The following is a 24,761-nucleotide window of genomic DNA, read 5'->3' as shown; positions in this document are numbered from 1 at the left end:
CTTACCTTGGTCATCCATCAAACATCTGAAAGGCAATAAAAACCAAAAGATCCAATGGAACTACCCGTGAAAAGCTAGACACCTTGTAAAATCATACCCCTGAATCATATAAGCTGTGCCATCATGTTCTTCAAGTATTTACTGCTCAGGCAGAATAGCCCCCTCTCCAGGGAATCTATTAAAGTAGTATTTTTGGAGTTACAGTTGAAAAGAAACTACATTAGTAAAGCAAGATTTTCATAAGTCATAATAATTTATTACATTTTGAGAGCATCACACTTTTAAAATAGGACATACTGCAACTGTAAGCCCATATCATCTTAGCACTTATTGGAAGAGACCCAATTTCACCCAAGCAAAAACTACTGATACCATCTCCTTTGACTTTAAATGTGAACAATTATACATGTGAACTCAATAGATCATTCCACATTTAATTTAGTGAGTTAAACATTTATTTCTGATAAACATCTCTGCTATAGCATGGGCTACAGTATCCAAAGTATTCATTTCAGACCAGATTTCTACGTGAATTGTCCCTTTAAAATCCAGGACATTAATAGTGATACCAAAGTAGTGCATATGTGAACTTCATATTAATTAATGCAATATTAAAAAACCATGTCAGTTCAGTCTATTCCAAACAACGACATACACGAGTGTCAATTAAAACATGATCTCCTTCAGAGGAACAACTTTAATTTCCTACCAACATCTCATGTTTTACACAAACCTATTCAAACACATAAAAAGAAACATTAAGTGAAAGATGTTCAAGGCACTTAGAATTACACGTGAAGGGAATTAACCCGAACAAAACCCCATATACATAAATGACATATTAACACATAAGATCCAGTTGTGAATCGAGACAGATTCAGTGGTTGAAAAGGCACGTTTCCGTCGCAAACAAATGAAGGAGTAAAAAAAACATATCCTAGCAAACATGAGGGGTTGCCATTCATCCATAAAGTGCATAATTTGACCTATTCATAGGCCTCGTTTCAGACCATTTTACAATAGCTGTAGTAATTATACACTTCATTAACTCAAACCCGCAGCTGGTCATTACACACTGCCACATGTGAAACCATTGCCCCTTCTCAAGTGTTCAATATGGCTTTTGAGTATGAGGTTTAATTCTGATAACACGCACATCACAACCAGCCCTTCCTGAAAAGTAGTATAATGGTTCCTCATCTCATTTTCATTTTTGGCCTTGATCTCTAAAATCCGAGCCCGAGTTGTAAAAACGAATGTTTTTTGAACTCCTTTGTCTGTCAGGTCATAACCTGGTTATCAGGTAAATAAACACCACAAGCGGGGCTTTCTTTCTGCATTCCTTGACTGAAGCAGAGGTTCATCCTAAAATAAATAGACGATCGTGTTCCTAAAAGGACAGTTCACCCAAACCACTCCTCTGGGTATCTTGCAATGTATATATTTGTTTTTATCTGCAGAGATGTTGAGGTAGCTGGCCCTTTCTGCTTCTACCAAAATATAATGGAGGTCAGCTACTCAGGATGTTACCCCCGGAAGGCGTTGTTAAGGCGTTATTATTTTAAAGATGGTGGTTCCATTAAAGACAGTCATACCTCTTGATTGACTGTGGATTTCAGTTTTTTTATATGCAATTTTCCAATACTTTGAGCACCAAACAACCATCAGTTCACATAAACTGTATCAAGAAGATTGAAAAACCCTTTTCGTAAAATGGGTGAACTGATCCTTTTATATAGCTGCTTTACAATATCTAGTTAGACCTTGAGGAAACTGATACAATTCCAGGCTCAGTCTACACTTCCTTAACAGGCAAGGTGCCAGAAGAGGTTAAGTGTTGTAAATATTATGGACCTTTTACATTAGCATAATCAATGTCGAAAAGCAAACTAATGCATGATAGTGTACATTACTTAAAAAGCAACAATGGGCCACGTTTCCTTGGGTTCTCTCTCTCTCAGTAGAGTACATTACATCTTTTGTAGTCTCTCGCAGGACTAAACTTTATAAAAAATCCACCATGGCACTAGAACATTAAGGGAATCTCTACTTTTAGATGCAAATCAGAAGTGAAAACAGTGAGGCTTCTCAAGGTCAGTCTATAGCCTCAATGAGAGTCAATGGCAGTACAAAGCAATGACATAATGTATTTGAATCAGAATCCATCCTCTGTGATACCCACCTGGTTACCAATGTGTATCCTGAGACTTCTCATGTATCCAGACTTTTTTTTATTCTGTAGCCACATGGGGGTGTTGTTTCTCTTATTTGAAGAGGGCCACTTGTCACAAGGAAGGAGCCATAAGGCAATGCACATTTGCAGAATCACGTGAGAAAATTCTACGATTGTCACAATTGTGAAAGTCTTCAAGTTATCTTTTTTTTTTGGCCAAGAAGCCAAACTTTGGCTTTGTGACCACAGGATCTGATTGATCCAATCGGACTGACGCAGTTCATGGTTCAAAAGTGAACAAGGAGTACTAAGAGTCCCCATTGAAAGCAGCCATGTAGTTCCAGATAAAGGTTATATTTTGTACAATTTGCACAAGCTCTTCGGAATGAAGTCATGTGTATGGGAAGATACAATGACCCGTAGATGGAATTATAATTGAAGCTGAACCAGCTGTTGTATATACAAATGTTTCCCTTTCAAACATATACACAGATAAAGGCTGCGCCAGATCCAGCTCTAAGAATAGAAGGTAAAACAGGGCCTTCAATCTGGAAGGGGAAATTGGTTTGTGGGAAGAAAAACACAAAAACGGGTGTGGAATAGCTCTAAAACATTAGAAAGGTGGAGTGTTCTGGAGGACGAGATGAGTGAAAAAAGAGAACCTGGGTTTTTGTTATTGTTCCAGCTTCTGGTGGTAAAGCTGAGTGACTTGGATGATCGGAGGGGATGTGCTGTGTGACGGCCCACACCAACACGCAGACGATCGCACCGGCTCGACCTCACACCTGCCACTAGAGAGAGGGAAATCACAGGAGAGGAAATCAATCAGCGTTTGATTCAAATTAAAAATAAACTGATTGTAAGAAAACTGAGAGAACCAAAGAGGAAATGTACAGCAGAGGAGAGTTGTTAATGTGGCCCGACTTGTGGGCCATCCTTGTGGGAGAAGACTAGTACAGTCTTTATGCTACAAAAACAATAGTAAGGATCTGTTACACGGCCAATGAAAACACAGCAGACAGATTTTGCTTCTGACTCTCCCATCTCACAATTCAAATGATTATTTAAGGTCCAAATCTAGGTCTTTATTGTCATATAAAACTAAGTTTGTTGAGAATAAAAACCAACCGACACCGTTTTGGCGAGATTTAGTTCTTACAGTATTTCTGCATGTCAAAACTGAAAAAATATGTAAGGTGGAAGAAAGAAGACCCACAACCCACAGTTCCCAGGGACTGACATCACCACGTGAAAGGGAGGCGCTAACAGCATGTATTAGTAACATAGGATGCAAGGGAGCAGCCACAAGGTTTACACAGCACAGAACACTGCAGAACAATAAATACACACCACGTTGGGGGCTAATCATTTTCAGGACTATCAATTCAAAAAGTAAACATCGACTTTCTCCAATTTAAGAATGCATTTTGTGGCCTGAAGCCCTATCCTTTTAATCTCTGGAGTTGAAACAACTTTCTTTTAAGTTTGTTTCACTAAAGTATTTCTGATTTGCACTGAAAGTGAACTGACCCCATCCCTAATAAACATCCTGTCTGCAAGCACATAAAAGATGGGTTTGTATTTATTTTCAAGTAAAACCTAATACGATACTCAAATGTCATAATATACTGCCAATACAGCATGTGAGCTTGTAAAGCAACATGTGAAAGTAATAGGAACCTGTGCTTTAATATCCTCAAAGCACAAAACAGGACAGATCCATTACAGTGGTAAACAGTGGGATGCATTTTACTGTGAAGAAGGAGACGGTGAGAAGGTATGTAGTGGAAGCCTGCTGAGCTATTCAAAATACCTCACATGTTATGAGGCTGTTTTCAGATAGGGGCGGCACTGCTGTGAAATGTGAGGGCAAATAAAAACACAAAAAGGGAAAGGGAAAAATCAAATGAACAGTTGATGAAAATGATTATCCGTTTACAGACTTCCATGAAATTGATTGAAGGACAAATAAGATAATCATGGGACCACTCAGTGATGAAGGCTGTCATTTGACCCTGAAACTCCTTTAATTAAAACTCAGGGTTGTTGATTCCTTTACATTACCCAACATTATATCCAGCAAATAGGATCAAATTCTGAAAATGAACACTGATATCTTGCCCTGATGTGGATATGTAGATGCTAATCTATTGACTGCACTGTCAGTGGGTAATAAAAAGACATAGATAAAATATAGAATCAACTTGATGATGTCTTTGTACTGTCTGAAGTGATTTTTTTCTGGTAAGGACAAATAAATCAACGCAGTGCAAAAAAAGAGTCTAGAAGCTGGGGAGAACTGATTAATCAAAAGGAAATTAAATTAGTTTTAGCAGTTTATTTTTGGGTTGTTGTTTTACTTATTTGAATACTTTTCCAACTATAATATGTAAGAAACAATCTCTTCCTATGTAATTTGATTGATAAAGAACAGACCCTCCATCTGTGTCACATTAGGTACTTCCAGTTTTTAATTGTGACAAATCCCTTTACTTCCCTAAAAGGCAACTGTCTAATGGAAGAGTGGAGTTTCATTAGAAGCAGCAAGAAAAACAAGTGGAATTCCCCAGAAAGTAATCAACAAACATTAGTGAAACATCAGTGCATTTGTAAAGCGTAGAAAATAATAAACCTGAAACCTAACGCTGTTACGCAGAAAACAAAGTGAAAGCTTTTCCAAAACAGCTATATTTGTTGGGTCAAAAAGCATGAATGAGCCTTGAAACTATTGATGTAGCCTTCCGACCTCCTAACCTTTCCCTTGCCGTCTGAACTGCTTCCTGTTGTTGCTTTTTGAAGTGGGTTTGGTTTCTTTACTTGTGTGGTGTTTGCGTTTTTTTTTACCCAGAGTCGTCAGGCACATCCTGATCCGCCTCTACAGCAGACGATTCCACATCTGGATCTGCGTCTGCGCTGTTCTCACTGCCCTGAGCTGACAGACCACACAGAGACCCTGGGCTCACACACTCACCACTGACACACTCACCACTGACACACACACACACACACACACACACACACACACACACACACACACACACACACACACACACACACACACACACACACACACACACACACACACACACACACACACACACACACACACACACACACACACACACACACACACCACACACACACACACACACACACACACACACACACACACACACACACACACACACACACACACACACACACACACACACACACACACACACACACACACACACACACACACACACACCTTAGTGACTTGCATTAAATGCTATTTCGGAACATGTGTGGATCTCAATTACTACTGTCTACTAGGGGTGTAACAGTCCAAAATTATTCGGTACGGGCCCTTCGGTTCGAAGTGTACCGAACAAATATAACGTTAAATGTAAAAAAATTGAGAACGTGAACAACATTTTGGAAGTAATCTCAGGTGCTGCGTCGCAGGGCTCATCGCGTCATAGAGCGAGTCATTTCATTGGACGAGAGGCATACTATGAGAGCTGGTCACAGGGATGCGTTCAAATTTAGTCAGTAATTTGAGGAACTGTCAAAATGGCGAACGCAGATAAAGTTGAGCTCGAAAATCCTCCAGCATCATTGAAGTCTCCGGTTTGAGAACATTTTGGTTTCGCAGTTACGTACAAGGATGACGGACAAAGACAGGTGGACCGAACCAAAGCTGTTTGTCGGCATTGTTCAACGACAATTGGTTACGCGGCTGGCAATACATCACACTTGCACACTCATTTGAAAAGGCATCGCCCGAACGTGAATATCACCGGTACCAAAAGAAAAAAGACTGAAGTGCAAACCCAACTCCCACTAGCATGAAAGCCTCCACCACTCGCAGAGAGTTCAGATCGAGCTAAAGCTATTACAAACGCCAAATATCCTTATGTTGCCATGTTAGCAAAGCGCTACCTGGCTGTCTGCTACCTCTGTCCCTAGAGAGAGGGTGTTCTCCACAGCAGGAGACATTGTTAGTGCCAGTAGATCTGCCCTTTCAGCAAGCAATGTGGACAAGTTCATCTTTCTTTAAAAAAATGTGAAAATACAATGACAAGCAAGTCATAATGTCAAACTGGCTGCTTAGGAACTAGTACAGTACAGTTCAAATACAGATTATTTCAGTTCATCGAAATACTGCACCTTAATGTTTATTTTATTATATTTTGTATTTATTTGTGTGAATACATTATTCACAGTTTAATAATCATTTAAAAAAAATATATATATTTTGTGATAATTTTTTCTGCTATACCGAAAACGTACCGAACCGAACCGTGACCTAAAAATCGAGGTACGTACCGAACCGAAATGTTTGTGAACCATTACACCCCTACTGTCTACTAAGACGAAACACATGCTGTGAACCAGATGTGACTTTCTTGTCCGTAATTTGTTACATGTGTGTCCAACCCTTATTCCCATTGCATTTATTTATTTCTATGTGTGTGTTGTGCACTGACTTGACGTGCTTCTCCAGTAGCAGGATGGCTTGCTCCCTTTCATCCAGTCTTCTCTTCAGGGAGGCGATCTCCTTCTGTTTTTCCTGCAGCTCCTTCTGGAGACGGTAATTGCTTTCCTCCAGAGTCTCGCAGAACGCCTAGAAAAACAAGCAGCGACAGAGAAAAAAAAGAATTGAAAATATTTGCTGACTGTGGGAATAAAAAGGGACACACTGAGAGACAGAGGAGAAGACAAAATAACAATTCTTGATACTGTACATTAATCTCAAGACATGCGTTAAAACTATTTATAAACAGATTTCAACATGCGTGTTTAAGTGTTTGACTGAGATATGCAGGTGAAATGAAGAGGGTTATTTTATTTGACAACTGAGTGATGTTTACAGCCTGATTTAATGAGCTCGACATTAAGCTACTTTATTTTCTTGTAAAATGAAGTACTGGGTATCAATTTAAATGCTAAAATACGGTGCCCATGCGATACGTGAGGTTTGGCAGTAACCTGAAAACGATACCACATTTTATCTTGAGCACAAATATTTGCATGCATACAAAATGGTCAGTCTTTAAAGCACACAGAGTAATAGAGACATTAAGTTCAAAACAATAACGGCAGCAGAAAGAACAGCAAAGGCATATACAAATATCATGGCAAACGTCTCCAGTTTTTTATTATCAGATGCATAAAAATGTAGGATCTGACTCCCTCCAACAAGGCTGATTAAGTATAGAAAAAGATCATAAAAAACTATTTGAGCAAATAAGACATATAATAAAAAATAAAAGCTACTATACTGGCATATATTTAGACATCAATAAAATACAAAATAAAGTTATTTATATTTGTGGTAATGACGTTATATTTATTATTTGTTTTATGGTAGACAGACATGTCGTAATATGTATATTTGCGGCATTTACTATCTCCTAAAAATTGCTGTCTACATGACATTTATATTATATTTTAGTATACAGTAAAAAACGATAAGGTGGTATAGTGAATCCGTGGTGCACAAGCTAAGTTTCAGAATATCCATATTATAATAATAATAATAATACGTTTATTTATTGAAACTCCAATGCCTGCAGAGGAAGAGCCGCTGTCTTGCAGCATTGGTCAGAGTGTCCGTGTGGCGTCTCTGAGCTTTAAGGGCACAATGGTGTTGAATACAGTAAGTAAACAGATATGTGTCCATCTGGTCCAGGTCGGAGAGGTCCGTGTGGCGGGCGAGAGTGAAGGCGTCATTCTTACTGCCCAGTGGGCAAATTGTGTCCAGTGTTTCAAGGAAAGAAGGAGCTGATGAGAGGAAAGAGATCGAAGCACTTCCTGATGCTGGAAGTAAGTGCTACAGCGCTGCAGTTGTTTAGGACTTGTTTTAGGACAGGGAATGAGCAGTCTCCTTGAAACTTGGGCTGCCTTGAAGGGTTTAATCCTTTTAAAATATCTCCACATATCTGCCATGGGAAGTTAGTCTCAAACCGCGCATAGAATGTCTTTGGTTAATCTTGGGGGGATGCAGACATTACCTCAGTCTTATAGGAATGGCACGGACTTCCTTGTGAACAAAGGGTTTTTGCAGTGAGTGCACAGAATAATAAATGTAACTCTATACAGCACCTCAAAACACCAGACCGGTGCAACGTATTTATTTTCCCACGCAGCTACCTTTCTTTCTTCCCAAGCTTCCAAATTAATGTGGTTTTTTTCCAGCAAGGTGGAGTTATTATAATCTCATATATAAATATTTATGACTATTATACCTTAAATTCAAATAGGCGAAAATACTAAATACTTGCCTGTGAGTATTTGCATCCAAACTATTTATGCTGGCAGCGATGTGAACGTGTGATAGTTTCAATATTTGTTCAATAAAAGGTTCAGAAATGAATGCAATGGCAGAGGACCAACTGCCAGGATACTTTTGACCCAGAGAAGAGAATGATGTTGCTTTTCTGCAAAACATGTAAGACTATTATTAAGAACATATTAACATGCCGATTAATCCCACGTTGAAAAATAACTAGCGTGTAAAGGCTTTAAGGTTTAAAAAAAAGCATTCTCTATACTTCCTGCATGGACCAAACTCATTCAGTTTTCAAGCTACTGTATTCATTATCAATCCCTAGCTTTTCTAAAAGGCCTTGAAGTAGCATGGATAGCAGCACAGACAACACATTAACATGTATTTGCACACTTACTCTGCTTTCCTCGAGACTATCGAAAGGCCCAGGTGGGTCATCCAGACACAGAAACTCTCTCACTGCCTGGCTGTCAAGAAGAACAGATAACAGAAATAAATACTTAAACAAAAAAAAGTAGGAGTTGTTGATTATTGGGCGACACAAAAAGGCTGAATGATTCCATTTAAACATAAGAATTGCAGCGTGATCATGTGACATACGAGTTGGCAATGTCCTTGTGTGCAACCAGGTTTTGCAAAAAGGCCTGTAGTCCTAGCTGTCTGTCTTCCAGGAAGTCTGTGTCATAGTTGTCTTTGAACCACCGCTTGGGAGGCAGCGAGAGGCGGAAACCTGGAAACATATCCTTAAGCTAAAACAGAAACAAACAGAGAGGAATTAGTATCACATGATCTCTACAATATTGTTCCAGCAGGATAGTTTGAAAAAAATGCACTGTTTGAGACAATATGAGGTTATTGATATGCATTGAAGTGATGCAGGGACAAGAGACGAAGATAAATAGTACATGTAGCTTTTCTCTGTCACTATTTATTTAGAATGACTTGCCTTGATCAAAGTAATAAAGCAAGGCTGCTATCCTCCTATTGTTATCCTTTATTAGAAAACCACATTGTAATAAAAATGTGCATATTGTCCCATGTAGTACAAGCTTAAAAGTCACAGGTTCTTCATTGAAATGTATGTATGCACCATGAACACTAAAGCAAATTCCTTGTGCGTAAACCTACTTAGCAATAAACCTTATTCTTACTGGGATTTTTTTACAATTTTGATGGCTAAGAAGAAGTTGCTGGCAATGACCCTTTTAGATCTCATTCCAACAATGCTCTTACAATTATGTATAACAACAGAAATATATCTGAAATGTGCATTTCAGTGTCTAACGCAGAAGTAGGAGTAAACACATCAAATACCAATAATTGGGGGTTTTCCCCATTTACTATATATTGTTATGTAGGTTTGTGTGCATGTAAATGGTCTGCAAAGGCTTAAATCCCTCCAGAGGGATCGTCTCTCAAAACAAATATGAACTTAAAAAAATTGAGCATAATATGTCCTGTTTTAGAAAATACAGTAATTGTGAAGAAACAAGTGTCTGTACCTCTGGATCACCAGTGAATGGCATTCTTTCCTCACAAACCCATAGTCAGAAATGTCCTCTAATGATAAAACTTGCTTGAGGTCAGTTTGCTCAACAAGAGGTGTGTAAAAGGTCTGTGTCTGATGAATAGCACATGCCTACTTGTTTTCACATTAGTAGCCTGAACCATGTGTATATACGAAGAGTAACGCATGTGTGTTAGCAGCTCATAATCCACATTATACATAAAATAAATCATTGTTAATTCTGTTTCAAATTTGTTTCGTTTTTCCTTTAAAAAGTAACCTATAAAAATAATGTTAAAGTACGGGATTGATAAGCAGTATTTGTAATTAACGCATTATTTTCCTCAATTACATGTGCGTGTTTGGCAATGTACGCAGAAGGCAAGTCCTCTTAAATTACATTGAGTGCTTTTTGCAGCGCTTCTAGATAAATACACATAGAAATATCATCCAAATGTTTATGTGACACACTGACATTTCGAAACACTTAAACGTAGCCTCGTTACGGTACACGCACGGCATAAGGCCATCAAACACAGCATAATCGTTACAGCTGCAACAGCGGTAATTAAAGTTTAAAAGTCTCAAATGCTACAACTACGGTCACAAACTGGATGAATGTGACGTATTTTGTTAAAGGAGGATGAAAGCGTAATTAAGGAGCACTATTGGAGTGACTTTGATGGTTATTGGACTCAGGATTCATTCATTTGGATTCCCGCTGTATGAAGAAATTAAAGCCCCTGTCACACTGTCCCGAAATTGACACCCGATGGACACACGAATATGGAATTGTGAATTTCGCACGAAGATGGCCCCGAACCACACACGAAGGCAACATTTACATTACATTTAAGACATACAACTGCAATGAAAGTACCAAAAACAATGATGTTACAGTACTATGACACTGTACTGATATCTTCAGACTTTGTTCTTTACTTTATCCGTCTTTATATGTAGAAAATATTACGTTTTCTCCGTAATGTTGTTTCCATAACAACAACAACTTCCTGTCAACTGTCCTTCAAAATAATATATTATATCCTTTTTAGTTTCACAGAACACAAATTGGGTTATTTCCATAATATGTTTACATGATTTTGTTGTGCAATAAAACAACCCGATAAAGGAAATGTTCAAATTCGGCTGTGATCGTAGCAACATCGGGCCATTCGTGAGGGCATCTTAAGCCATCGTATGACCACCGGTGGAGTTTCTCAGGCTCCGGCAGCAACTTCGTGAGCGGTGGCAAAATCTTTGGCATGCCAAAAAATTGCCGAAGGACCTTACGAAGGTTCATTTTCGTGTTGAATTTGTGTGTGAATGTTGCCCTTCGTACGGCCATCGTGAGGGCATCTTGTTATCATCGGTACCATCGGGCATTCGCCCCGATCAGAGTGAGGGCGAATGCCCGATGGCACCGATGATAACACGAAGATGACACGATTTGACAAGATGCCCTCACGAGTGCCTTACGAAGTTGCCGCTCACGAAGTTGCTGCCGGAGCCTGAGAAACTCCACCGGCGGTCATACGATGGCTTATACCTCATTCACACCAACGGTGTTTCAGGGCCGGTTCGGAGCTGGAGCTTGAAAAGCACCGGGTTTTCCTGTTCACACAGCAGCGGAGCAGCCTCTTAGCTCCGGAATCCGGTTTGTTTCAAGCACCAAAATGTTTTCCGGCCAGAGCAAAAACACCGCATACGTCACGCTTACGTCGAGGCGGGGGCAAGGGCGGGATCAACTCCTGAACAACAACAAAAAGCCCGCGTATTATCCAGTTTATACACAACGATGGAGAAACTTAACAAGCAGCAGTGGTCCACTGAAGAGACCAGCTACCTACTGGGAATCTGGTCTTCCGAAGAGGTACAGAGGAAGCTGGAGCACAATCGGCCATTGTTGTTGTTGTCGGTGTCAGCTGTGAGGGGTTTCCGCGCGGTTTGGCTTTATGAAGCAGGCACGCAAACGGTTACATCATGATGCAAACGATGAGGCAATGACGCAGCACCAGTCGGACTCTGGGCGGTGTGAAAAGAGCCGGAGCTAAACCGAAGAACCGGTTCTGAACCTGAAAAGCTCTAGCACGGAGCTTGAACCGGAGTTGCGTTGGTGTGAATGAGGTATGAGATGCCCTCACGAATGGCCCGATGTTGCTACGATCACAGCCGAATTTGAACATTTCCTTTATCGTGTGTCCATCGGGTGTCAATTTCGGGACAGTGTGACAGGGGCTTAAAGGACGGCGCGGAAGTGGAAACAATTCACAAAGGGATTAAACTGTTAAAACACATGCTCAAAGTAAGCCGGATTTTGCCAATGTGGATTCAAAAGTCGTAAATAATCTACAAAATGAAGGAGACCGATCTGATTGGAGCAACTGACGAATAATCCAACTAAAACCGGCATGGACAATGACTATGTTTTAAAAATGCGCTTATCCAGAAAAGCCCAGTTTGGACAATTTACGGGCAGAAGAAACATTTCTATTAAAGAAAGAATTATACATTTCTGTCTTTTTATGCCTTTAATAGCTACTAACTTGAATTTTTATTTAAATTAATGAATCAATTATTTTTTATATGTTATTGTAATGTAGAGACAAGGCCTTTAGTGACAATCATGTATTGCGTTACAAAAAAGTCTAAATATGATATTTGGCCTCAAATCATCTGAGGCCTGGCGCCCCCCCCCTGCAATATTTGGCGCCCCCCAGGTTGGGAACCACTGGTCTAATGGATAGTGAGGTGGGCTGATGATCGGAAGGTTACGAGTTCAAATCCTGCCTGGAACACCACTTGCCCTTGAGTAAGGCACTTAGCCCTCGGTTACTCCAGGGAGAATGTCCCTGTAATTGGTAATTGTAAGTCGCTTTGGAATAAGGCGTCTGCTAAATACCTAAATTGTAAATTATATTTTTTGGGAGAATAAACCCCACAGATCCTCAACTCTGGTGTGTCTCACTCATTAACAACGCAACACAGAGCAACAAGAACGTTGTCTACAGTAGCCATGAACTCGCATGTATTATCTTATTTGATAACCCAAATTGGTTAAGGGGCCTTTGGCTTTTCTTGCCGAATCAAATTCTGTGGGAAACACTGCTGTTCCCCTTGTTGAAAACATTCTTGCCTGGGGTTACTGTTTATGAATCAGTCAATTGTGCTTTTCTGTAATCAATATTTTACGGGCTTACAAAGATCATAGAATGCTTTTTTGTTACAGCTTTCCACCCGTTATCTTCTCTTGTTGTAGATAATTTTCCTTCACAAAGTATCACATGGCTCTTCCCTTTTGTAATCTGTGACCAAACTGTCCTTTCCGAAACCACGAGAGACCTGCACCCCTAGTTGGCTCTGGCCTGTTGGCTATTTGGGAACAGAAGCCTTCTTTGTGAAGCTCTGATTAGTTCCACAGTGCAACTCAAAAACAAAAGAAGATATGCTGAAAGCAATACTTTAATGGGTAAAAAACTGTCTGCAAAAAGAACAAAATTAAGCTTCAGATAGGCTTGATTTGGGAGAGGTCATACTTTCCACATAGACGTGCAAACATATGTAAATACAACACACCCAAACATACCTTGTCGTTGAGTCTGGAGAAGTCTGTGTACCTTCGAAAGACAACCCAGCTCTCATCTGCAGTCTTTCTTACCAGAACTTTAAAGACCTGCAGCAAAGAAAAAAAGTCTTGTTTATGACTACAAAAGTATAGAGTTCTTGCATTTTGCTAAGCGCATGTTGATTCTTTGTTTCAAATTAATAATGTGTGTTGAGTAAATATTGACATTACACTTTTTTATCTTTAGTATGCATCATTCTGTGTGCTTGTCCTCAATGAGCATGTGTTTGCTCATGTGTGTATCCTGCCACTGGAAACTTAAACAAACTGATCAAATGTGCTGCTAATCTAAAAGTCCTTATAGGCTTAAAAAAAACGTAGCATTTTAACATAGCTGGAGAGTTGTGCGACAGATATAAATAATCAAAAAGGCTGTCTTGATGCAGGCTTGTTTTCTGGTTTCATACCGTGAATTTAGCCCTCTCCTCCATGACCTCATACCCCAGTAAAGTGGGAGTAATAGGCCTGTCCTCGTCTAGCTGACTTTGAGCAGGATCTGATATGGAGCGGGGACAGCTGGAGTACTCTATGGAGGGCTCCAGAGTGCCGTTCACCCTGGCCCGCGTGACAGGGCTCTGGGAGGGTGGTGGTGTCCCGCTCCGGCTGCCGCAGCGTGAGTGGCGCTGGGAACCTAACAATCCACATTCTCTTTCGTTGTTCTCCCCGGCCAAACTGTTTGAGACGCTGCCCAGAGACGAAGCTCGCTGTGGTCGTCTCAGCTTTCCGTTAACTCCTGACAAGGCTCTGCCCATCGGCACAGGTACAGGCACAAAGGGTGATGCCATCCTTCTGAGCTGCGTGCTCCTGCCCCGCCACAGCAGTAGTCAACAAGGCTCTTCACACTGACCTTGCTTTGCTCCGTTGCCACTGTGTGAGGAAGTGCAGCAGCCCTCGCCCTGAGAAGCTGATGAAGTCTCTGAGCACCCTGCACAACAAAGAAAGGAATCATTCGGTATGTTTATTGTATTTATCATGATCAAAATGAACTTCCCTTAACACAGCCTGCATAAATGGGAAACTCTGATTCCCTTTAATCCCAATATTAAAGAAAGGATCTGTCAGCCAACATCATCCTGAAATAAGGGTACCAGACTGTGAGGGCAGATGAATTATTGACATGTCATTTATCATTTATGGGTTTGTGCATTATGTGTAAAATTCATGACGGAAAAACCCTGTGAAGATCTGTAGGTAAACAGTCTTTCAGATCGTCTTGTCAATTGATTAGCTTTTATGCATTTGTTCCATTAGAAGCCCGACCACTCCCACCTGCAATGCTGCAAAAGGGATGGAGTCAGTAGCTTTGGTTTGAGATAAAGAAAGAGGAACCTGCGTGTTGGTTTTCGTGCAAGAGCAGGCCTGGGATAGATTGCTGATCTTACTGAGAGGCTGTCAGTTACCTGTCAAATGATTTAGCATAAATTCCGCATCAGTGGAGCTGTTAAAAGCCAGCCCTGTGTCTCTGGATGAGTATAAATTATAAAAAACACTAACACAATATTACACATGTCATAGGTGTTAATAATGCCAAAATAAAAACGTCATATCGTGGCCGGAGAACAAAAGGAAGAAGCATATGGAAACTATGAATATATAATTAAAAGACTGAATGGTAAAAGGAGTTAACAGAATTAAAAAGGTTACATTTATTGCTCATGCTGCTGACTCAGTCTTGACTGCAGCTATTAAAAAGAACACATGACGACAGAGCTTGGACCAGGGCCAGCATGACAACAAAACGTTGGCTATCTGATATCTTACTTTAACTATACTTTTAAGCTGCTGTTGACGTAGGTAGCGTTTGGGAGGGAACGTTAGCAAGCAAGCTAACTAAACGACGACTAATGACGTCCTGAAAACTACGAACTCCGTCACCAAAATGTTGTAATGTAACGCTAGTATTTGTATAACAGCGCTGCTTCTCGGTTAACATGAGGCACAACGTGTAGCCAAAATGGTCAATAATACCGTTAAGCTCTGTAATGTAGTAAATACTGAAAAAAGAAGAAGAAAATCACAACTTAAGTCACGTCAACAGCTACTGCTAACGCTAGCAGCCCTACTAACCTTAACGGTTGCTTGCGATTCACACCCGCAAAAAGTGAATGCTAACACACATTGTGTTTAAAACGAAAGCTTTAAAACGCTGAATTATAGTACACTCATGCCTTATCTAGAAGCAATTCACAATAGTCGGTTGAAAGTTTTCTTTAATTTGGTTTCAGGTATGTTGACACGCTAAATAGACATCTTTTTGGACGTCGTTTGGTGTGTCCTCCACACCATTGAGAGAACCTGGGATATAAGGCTATCATTGCCTTCACGTTAGCTAGTAAGCTAGGACAGCCTATGTGCACAAAGCTGACGCATGATGACACCGGTTTTAGCTTACCGTCCGTCCCCTTCAGAAAGTAAGGATATTATATACATAAAGCCTGATGTCTTGATATCCTGTTGCTGTTAATCCTCTGCAATATCTCCTCTCATGTCTTCCTCATGTTTACTCGCCTGGATTCTGACCAAGACAGGTACAGTGCTTTAAGATAGCCACTGGAGGGCGCTGTAGGATACATAATACTGAAGGTGAAACGACTTGAATCCAATAAAAACCCATTCATTATTGCATCCATCCATCTCTCTATATTTGTTATGGAACTGTGGAGTGTCTGTGGTTAGCACAAAACTATGAGGGGCCGTACAGGCCGTAATTCATACTGGTCCTCTCACGCACATACATTCTCCTTTTACATACATATATGTTCACTCTTACATACATACATTCTCCTTTTACATACATACATTTTCACTCTTACATACATACATTCTCCTTTTACATACATATATTTTATAATATGCATGTCTGAAGAGAATCGGCACAGGTTCTCAGGTATGCAAGAGAAGAATGTATGTATGTGTGAAGACAATATATGTATGTGAGAGAAGAATGTATGTATGTGTGAGAGAAAGTATAGTGGAAACGGAAGGAGTATGGTTGAAACGGAAGGCAGGTCATTCTTGCGCTGTGATTGGCTCAGAAGGTCGAGCGGGGCGGGCTCATGTTCAGAACTTCTGATTCAAATCAACATGATGGAGGGAGAGGGTTAGGGTTAGATGACTCCGTGTATCTACGGACCACTTGCTTTTCTTTATTAAACAAGTAAACGGAAGAGTGTCTCCGAGGCGTTTTTGCTTTTAGTTTTTACTTTACTAAATGGTCTAATGGTCATTGTAGCGAGGGGGGGGGGGGGGCGCGATACTCGCGGAAGTGATTTCAAAACAAAAGCACTCGTTTGCTTGGAACGTTGAACATAATTATAAACAAGGGGAAACAAGGTGAATTTAGCGATCACAACGAAAACGGCCAAGACACACATTGAGCCCAGAAAATGAATGTTATTAAGGCTGTAAATATAATAAGCATGTGTCTAAAATGGACAACATTGTTAGGAGATTTAAACTATACAGCGATTCTGCACTGCGGTCACTCAGCCGTCTCTCGCGTTTGTCTTTTCAAATCAGCTGCTCTTCATATTTTACAAATATTTTTTACTGAAAGTTCTTAATAAAACTGACACTGTTGGACTCGAGGGGAGAAGAATACATGGACAACATTGTTAGGAGATTTAAACTATACAGAGAGCCGTTTTTTTCAAATCAGTAGCTCTTCATTTTCTTTTTACAAATATATTTTACCACAAGTTCTTCATAAAACTGACACTGTTGGACTCGGTACTAGTTTGACTGCTACTAACAATACATTGAAGTACTTTTACTGTGTACTTTGTGAGAAATACTCTGTCAAAGTCCCCTCCATATAGCACATAATCTAATGCATCAGTCCGTCCCAGGCGGGAGTTTATAAACCAAAAAGTAACCGCCCTTACGGCACGCTCTGATAAGTAAAGCGAACGCACCCGCAAGGACACCTGGCCAGGGATGTGACAGTTTCAGGGGTTGACAAAAATGTTCCTTAAAACCCCTAATGCTTGCTGCAATCTAAGCGATTCATCTCCCTCCATCATGTTATGTTGATTTGAAATCAGAAGTTCTGAACATGAGCCCGCCCCGCTCGACCTTCTGAGCCAATCACAGCGCAAGAATGACCTGCCTTCCGTTTCAATCATACTCCTTCCGTTTCCACTATACTTTCTCTCTCACATACATACATTCTTCTCTCACATACATATATTGTCTTCACACATACATACATTCTTCACTTGCATACATATATTCTCTTCAGACATGCATATTATAAAATATATGTATGTAAAAGGAGAATGTATGTATGTAACAGTGAAAATATATGTATGTAAAAGGAGAATGTATGTGCGTGAGAGGACCAGTATGAATTATGGCCTGTACGGCCCCTCATACAAAACACACCCATGTACACCTTGTAGCCAAAACATAGGGTGGGTGTGTCTTTTTTGCTGATGGGTGTGATCTATACTTTCTCAGTTGTTGCCAGGCCTACATAACTTGGGTGTGTCAGATAAAAAATGTGAATCATTCCACACCACTTGATCCCCTGAAGAAGAACCTCAGTCAGTAAGTTGATGTTCCTTTTTGCAATTTAATTTAGTTGATTTTGTTGAAAATGATTGTAAAGGATAACAGCGGTCAACCAGGTTAATGCCACTAACAGTTCCTGATTTACAGCATTCCCTTTTCACCTTGTTCTCAAAGGCAATAGGTGTAGACTATTGATGCAATACTAGGTACTTGATCAAGTACCTAATATGATTTATATTTACCGGTAAGTGACAAGATTTTGAAATAGGATTTAGAACAATAGAGATTTGTCTGCACGTCTGGGGAAGGAAGAGCATTTTTGGGTAACAGTGCCGAGCTGTAAAATAAAACACAATTGCAAAAGCTGCTAAAAATTGATGACATACACCAATTATAAAGTTGGCAACTCTTACCTCTTATCAGGCTAAAAAAGACTGATTTATATAAATGTAAAGCTTTTATTTAAAGCTTTTTTATTTCACATAATGGCTCAACCTTATCTAAACAGGTAAGTGCAAGTATTCACAGAAAGGTATGCTACAGTGTATAATGCTGTGATTTATGTTCTGCTCTGTATCAGACACAATGCCGACATCAGCCCCATCCAAGGTATCCAAGGCCAACACCACCTTCGCTCTGGACCTTTTCAAAAAGCTCAGTGATGCCGACAAGACCGCAAATATCTTCTACTCCCCCTTCAGCATCTCTTCAGCCCTGGCTATGGTGATGCTGGGGACCAGGTGCAAAACATCTGCACAGATGTCAGAGGTACAGTATACACACACACACACACACACACTCACATTGTGAAAATGAACATGAAAATATTTTAGTTCTCGTGCTAACACACCCATTTGGAAGTGTTTCTACTGTACAGGCACGCATTCAAATGTCGTTACAAGTGGATTGATGATGGTGTTGGAATTTCTCAATCGTATTATTGTATGAAGAAAAATAGGCCTGGGTTTGGGTTATAAGCTTCATCATGTGCACAGGTTTTATTCTTAATAAAAGAAAATTCATTCTCCAATCAATGTTAAAAGCATTGGTTTAAGGACTTGTTTTTAGACAAAGAATGATATGAGAGTTGATATGAGGTGAATTCCTACTGGGAGAACTTGAAGAGTCAGGGTGTGGTAGAGAAAGTGCCTGCACATGCAATAATAACTCTTTCTGTCTCCCAGCAACAGTAAGAAAGGGCAGGGATCTGTTTAATCTTGCCTTGGGTTACAGGGAGAGGAGTACTTAATTGAGTTAGATACGAATATTTTCCATTTATAAAACTCAATTACACATCTAAAAAGGATAAAAACTATGAAGTATAACTTGTATGCACCGCAAACCAAAGCACATTTACACCAACTTATTATATCAGTGCTGTAAAATAACTTAGATACAGGAAAAAGAGATGTGTGAGTTGGAAAAGTGGTCCCCCTATCATTTTATTTTATGGCAAATGTATTTTATGGGATGGAATGCAAACTTGGCCCCCTTTATTAGACAAATTATGCCTTTCTTTGTTTTTTATGGAGTAACAATTCAGCCTTGTCATGGCCTTGTTTGGCTATGAAAAGAAACAGCCAAAGCAAGGGGCAGCTTCACAGTTATGATATGGGTGTTGACCGTTTATGATGAGTTCACAATGGAATATTACTTGGAGGGATTTTGTTGTAATCCTGCCTGAGAGTCATCAGTCTGGCAGACGAAAACGTGCATGTGCATGCATGCCTTGATGACTCAACATAAGAGTTTATTTTCTTAATCCAGCCACTAGAGAGTGCTTATGCAAGCCTTGGTATTGGTAACCTGTGCAATGAACTGCCCTGTAACACTGCTCTTCTTCTACATTGATCCACCTGGTTAGAAAAACTTCCGTTTGCCCCCCCCCCCCAGGTCCTGTGTTTTACTGAGACCCAGAAACCAAAGGAGTTAGGAGCAGAGACAACATCATTGCAGTCGCCAATGCAGTCGCAGATTCAGATGCGGATGCAGATACAGGAGCAGATGCAGAAGACCAGCAGACTGCCACAGTATCTGCGCAAGGTGATAACAAAGCCAAATTAAAATAAACTATTAATTATAATGCACGATTAGGTTGTCTGTTGAGGTGATTGAAGATTTGTGTTCCAAAGTATTTCACACTTATTTCCCCACTGATGATTTGATATGCTTTGATGCATCTTTAAAAATGTCATTAGAAATCTATAATTTGGAAATGTGATGTGAAGCTCAAAACTGAAAAACAAGCTATTAATGCAGTCGATGGAAAATGTTACGATCTCTACAGAAACAAAAGCCTTTAATCCTAAATATTTGGTCCACAATGAACAAGAGACAATGAAATAACAAAACAGTGGGTCATTGTGTGTGAAAATGCTTAAAAAGCATAAATGCTAATGGTGTTAGGCTTTTTGGATGGACTGTCTTTGCATATTATTCATTTCAAAAAGGTGCTGTGGGCCTAATAGGGAAAAATGTAACTTCTGACACATCCGAATCATGCAAGGTGTTGTCTGAAATGAGTCGAATTACATAAAATGTTGAGGACAATGACCCTAAAATTAACAAGGCCGTGTTCCATGCTAGGACATAAAAATACACTACCGTTATCTTAAATAAAATAAAATGGACTACAATTTGGCCTACAGTATGGATTCATGAACAATAAAATGTAAAGGTGCTTAAAGCTTTAATGTTCTCCTTTGGTAATGGTTACCATAATAATCAACATACAGTAACTGTAGCATTGATAACAAGGGCAAATTATTTTGGTGTCTGTTCTAATCATTAAATAGGTAAGCTGTTCAAAAGGCCAATGATCCGCATTATACATGGGAGTTGTCTTTTATCTAGCACTAGTTCACTGTGTTTATGGAACTTCTTCTCCGGCTGTTTTGCAGTGCCTGAAGCCTGAGAAAGATGAAGAGGAGATCCACGCAGTCTTCTCCAAACTTCTGAGTGAGCTCATCAAGGACGACGCTCCGTATGCCCTCAGCCTCGCCAACAGGCTTTACGGGGAGCAGTCCTACCAGTTTGTTGAGGTGGGTGTATTCCTTTGTGATCCTCCACTAACGTTTTATTTTCAAATCCGGGATAGCCAGGTGTATCATACTTGTATAAAACTCATGCAAATTATATACTATTCTTAAAGTATTTCTTAACTCAAGTTCAAAGCATAATGAGTCTTAAAATGTGCTGTTTATCATTCCAGCGTTTCTTAGAAGAAACCAAAACGTACTACAGTGCTGAGCTGGAGTCGGTGGACTTCAAAGCCAGCGCAGAAGCAGTCAGGGTCAACATCAACAGCTGGGTGGAGGGGCAGACGCAAGGTACAGCTCACAATAACTCATACACTCGCACATTTATTTTTTGCCTACCTTTTTGTTTTCAGATTTTATATTTAAATGCTGTAAAGGTGGATCAAAAATGTAATTTGGCTGTAAACATTGCTAGCTGCCTTAACGATGGTATCTTCTTTCCTTACTGTTCACCAGGTAAAATTAAGGATGTGCTTGCCAAGGATGTGGTGGATAACATGACCACGTTGGTGCTGGTCAACGCCATCTACTTCAAAGGGAAATGGGACAAACAGTTCAAGGAGGGTTCTACTGTTGATGCGCCGTTTAAAATGAACAAGGTAACACTGGGGTGGTTTCTGGTCTTTTGGAAATGATTAGGCAGTTAACCTGACCATATTTCTAATCTAATTGCAACCCAGTTTGTTAGGAGTAGGGAAAGCAACATAAACCAGATGTTCTTGGTATTTTTTAAAGTTATTTATTGATGGTATTCAGATCAAATGGACTTTGATTGGAATATGATGGATATATGATTCTGAAATTAGCAATTCTGCAGATTGAATACTTTGACTTTTAGTACCCTATGGGACAATTGATATTTTCATATGATGGGACGATTACTCAAAAGGAAAAGTGCTTGTTGTGTTTGCTGCTTTCCTTAGAATGACTCCAAATCGGTGAAGATGATGCAAGAGAAAAGTAAATTTCTTATCACCTCCATTACCGAGTTCAACTGCCAGGTAATATACATGATAATGGTTAAAAAAACAAACAATAGATTTATGTATGTTAAGCAAAATTCCATACCTTTAACAATTTGGTGATTAGATTCAAAATGAAAAATTGAATGTTTTGACAGATCCTGGAAATGCCTTATAAAGGGAAAGACCTCAGCATGCTCATCTTCCTGCCCAATGAGATCGAGGACGAGACAACGGGCCTTGAGAAGGTAGAACCAGTCTATGGGTAGAACACAGACACATACCGTGAACAAATGCACAAACTGGCACACTAATAAATGATATTGTCTCCACACTAGCTGGAGAAGGAGCTGACCTATGAGACATTTGTGGAGTGGACTCGCCCAGACATGATGAGTGAAACTGAGGTGGAGGTGAGGCTGCCTCGATTCAAGATGGAGGAGTCGTGTGACTTGAAAGACATCCTGATCAGCATGGGCATGGTGGACGCTTTTGATGTCACGATGAGTGACTTTTCAGGTGAGTCGTTTGCCATAAATATATATACTGTATATAAACAGCATCATTACTTTAAGAGCACAACATTTCTAAACAGACAAATAAAAGAGTAACACTTTTCCATGCAGAAATAAATACAAGGATGTCTTTCAAAAGCCAAAAAGGTTGCATTTGAAATCTAATCAAGCTTCAAGAAAACATTAGTTCTGTAAAACACAAGATTGCCTTACTTATAAAGCTTGCATCATAAATCATTTCTCCTCTGCTGACAGGCATGTCCCCAGCAAATGACCTGGTAGTGTCAAAAGTCGTCCACAAGGCTTTTCTTGAGGTCAACGAGGAGGGAACTGAGGCTGCTGCTGCCACTGCTGTCATACTAACAGAACGCGCTTTATTGGTTCCGGTTACGTTCATCGCTGACCACCCCTTCCTCTTCTTCATCCGACACAATGTCACCAAAAGCGTTCTCTTTGCTGGCCGATACTGCTCCCCTGAGTGAGCGCTGCTGTATGTCCTGCAGGCACAAAGACAAGTTAAGGGCCCTGCACTCCTCCTACATAAATCAATAATTTATAATACTTTAAAAGCTCATTTGTTCTTTTTTAAATTGCTCTTACCATGTTTATGTTAGCAAAATAATACACTAAAGCAAATTCCTGTGTTCATGGACTATATTTTCCAACCATCCACTAGATCCACGTGTTTTTCTTGACATCCTGCCCACATTCTCCTTCTCTGTGATCCACGTCCTATTTTCACAGTCCATTCATTATATTATTCATTCATCTGTCACAAGTGGAACGTTTAGCAATTGTTTCTCACGGTCTTAATAAACACATTTGGTCTAAAATGTCATTATTTCTTCTGTCCATATATTGAGTGTATATGAATAATCTTTTCCTGTAATTGAGTATGAAATAGAATGGTCTTACTTCTGTCTATGCAATCTGAATGTCTTACAAATCATGGCGTTCTCGTCTTTATCTAGAGAGAATATATCAATTATGTAAAGTGTTGACATTATGAAAAGGAAGAAACAGAATAAAGAGTCTTTTGCAATATTTTTGTTTTCGTCATATTGTTTCGTGAAGTGAGGGCTAGGTCATTATAACACAATCATTAGAAATAAATCATGAGAGGATAAATCTAAGCAAAGGTAGTCTGCAGTTCATATTGCTGGGCTCAAACAAATACAATAAAAACATTGTAGAGGTCCTTTTCCTAGTATGATCCCTCTCTATAAGAAGGCCAATGCAGGGACAGTTCGTCTGTCCTAAACATCTTCAAATGATATGTTTTTAATTTCCTAAAGTGTTTTGTCGAGGCCTTGGCTGACTTATTGACTACCAAAAATAAGCATTCCAATAAGAGCTGATGGAAGCCTTGTATTTTGTAGAAATGTCCCAAATTGGGATCAATAAAGTACTTCTTATCTTATCTTATTTTATTAGCCACACCACAAAAGTAACCAAACATTATGTGAAAAATAAAAACATTTTAGTATGGGCTCAGAACAGTCTCATAATACACACATGTGCACAGAAGGATTCACACTTGTATTTCCGGATCCACACTTGTGTTTTTCAAAGCACACACAAATGTGTTCCATTTCATATACATGTAAATAAAATCCAAATACAGAAAAAAGTTTTACATATGTATTTTTGATCCTCACTTATTTGTTTTCTATTTAAATCCTCTGAACCTGCAAACACAACCCGCTTTCTGTGCACGGATCGCTGTGCATTCGTGTGTGGGTTTTTTGAGACTCCCCTGACGGTCAGCCGATTCGTACTTGTAATTATTTCTATCTATAGCCAATCAGATGTCTCCTTCGTTCTAAGCCAATCACATGAGCGCGCCCCCACGAGGGTAGATTTCTTGCGTTCATGACGTAGCGTTTCATGTACGCATTTTGCGCAGTCCGGCTAATCTCAGGAGGACACCCTCCACTCTCAGTACAGCGCCACTTTCCGAACGGGAAATGCACGCAAATACAAGCCTTTATATTATTAAGGTACAGCGCCACTTTCCAAACCATTGATGAATGCTTGTGTACACAAAAACGGCAGGCAAAACCGTTTTAAATGTGTGTTTCCTGTATGGCGAATACAGCTGCTTTATGTATGTCGATGTATGAAGTTGTTGTGAGTGTGAAGGGAGCAGCTACAG

At 39.8% G+C, this 24,761-nt stretch overlaps 2 protein-coding genes across 8 annotated transcripts; one reads left to right on the top strand and one right to left on the bottom strand.

Annotated features, from left to right (window-relative positions):
• Positions 1-234: 234 nt before the first annotated feature.
• Positions 235-14,428, bottom strand: snx16 (sorting nexin 16). 6 transcript variants are annotated; one of them, XM_034212058.1, is made up of 8 exons: positions 13,987-14,428; positions 13,541-13,627; positions 9,048-9,196; positions 8,845-8,914; positions 6,646-6,782; positions 5,018-5,161; positions 3,987-4,027; positions 235-2,964 (listed from the first exon to the last, which is right to left on the bottom strand). In XM_034212058.1, the coding sequence occupies exons 1-7, from the start codon at positions 14,362-14,364 to the stop codon at positions 4,009-4,011; spliced, it is 984 nt and encodes a 327-aa protein (XP_034067949.1). In that variant the 5' UTR covers positions 14,365-14,428; the 3' UTR covers positions 235-2,964; positions 3,987-4,008. The 6 variants fall into 6 exon arrangements, with proteins under 6 accessions (XP_034067949.1, XP_034067950.1, XP_034067951.1 ...); XM_034212059.1 differs by having other exon boundaries at positions 3,992-4,027; XM_034212060.1 differs by having other exon boundaries at positions 5,018-5,146.
• LOC117543648 (leukocyte elastase inhibitor-like) lies at positions 14,397-23,632 on the top strand. Of its 2 annotated transcripts, none has more exons than XM_034212055.1 (10): positions 14,397-14,531; positions 18,672-18,859; positions 19,985-20,134; positions 20,992-21,132; positions 21,303-21,420; positions 21,586-21,728; positions 22,053-22,130; positions 22,250-22,339; positions 22,430-22,610; positions 22,862-23,632. In XM_034212055.1, exons 2-10 carry the CDS (start codon positions 18,677-18,679, stop codon positions 23,086-23,088), a joined length of 1,311 nt encoding a protein of 436 aa, XP_034067946.1. In that variant the 5' UTR covers positions 14,397-14,531; positions 18,672-18,676; the 3' UTR covers positions 23,089-23,632. The 2 variants fall into 2 exon arrangements, with proteins under 2 accessions (XP_034067946.1, XP_034067944.1); XM_034212053.1 differs by lacking the exon at positions 14,397-14,531 and adding an exon at positions 18,036-18,127.
• The last annotated feature ends 1,129 nt before the right edge of the window (positions 23,633-24,761 follow it).

This window comes from Gymnodraco acuticeps, unplaced genomic scaffold, assembly GCF_902827175.1.
Source record: "Gymnodraco acuticeps unplaced genomic scaffold, fGymAcu1.1, whole genome shotgun sequence".
In the NCBI taxonomy this organism is placed as follows: domain Eukaryota; kingdom Metazoa; phylum Chordata; class Actinopteri; order Perciformes; family Bathydraconidae; genus Gymnodraco; species Gymnodraco acuticeps.
Note: the sequence above shows the minus strand (reverse complement) of the source record. Positions and strands in the feature narration are given on the sequence as shown.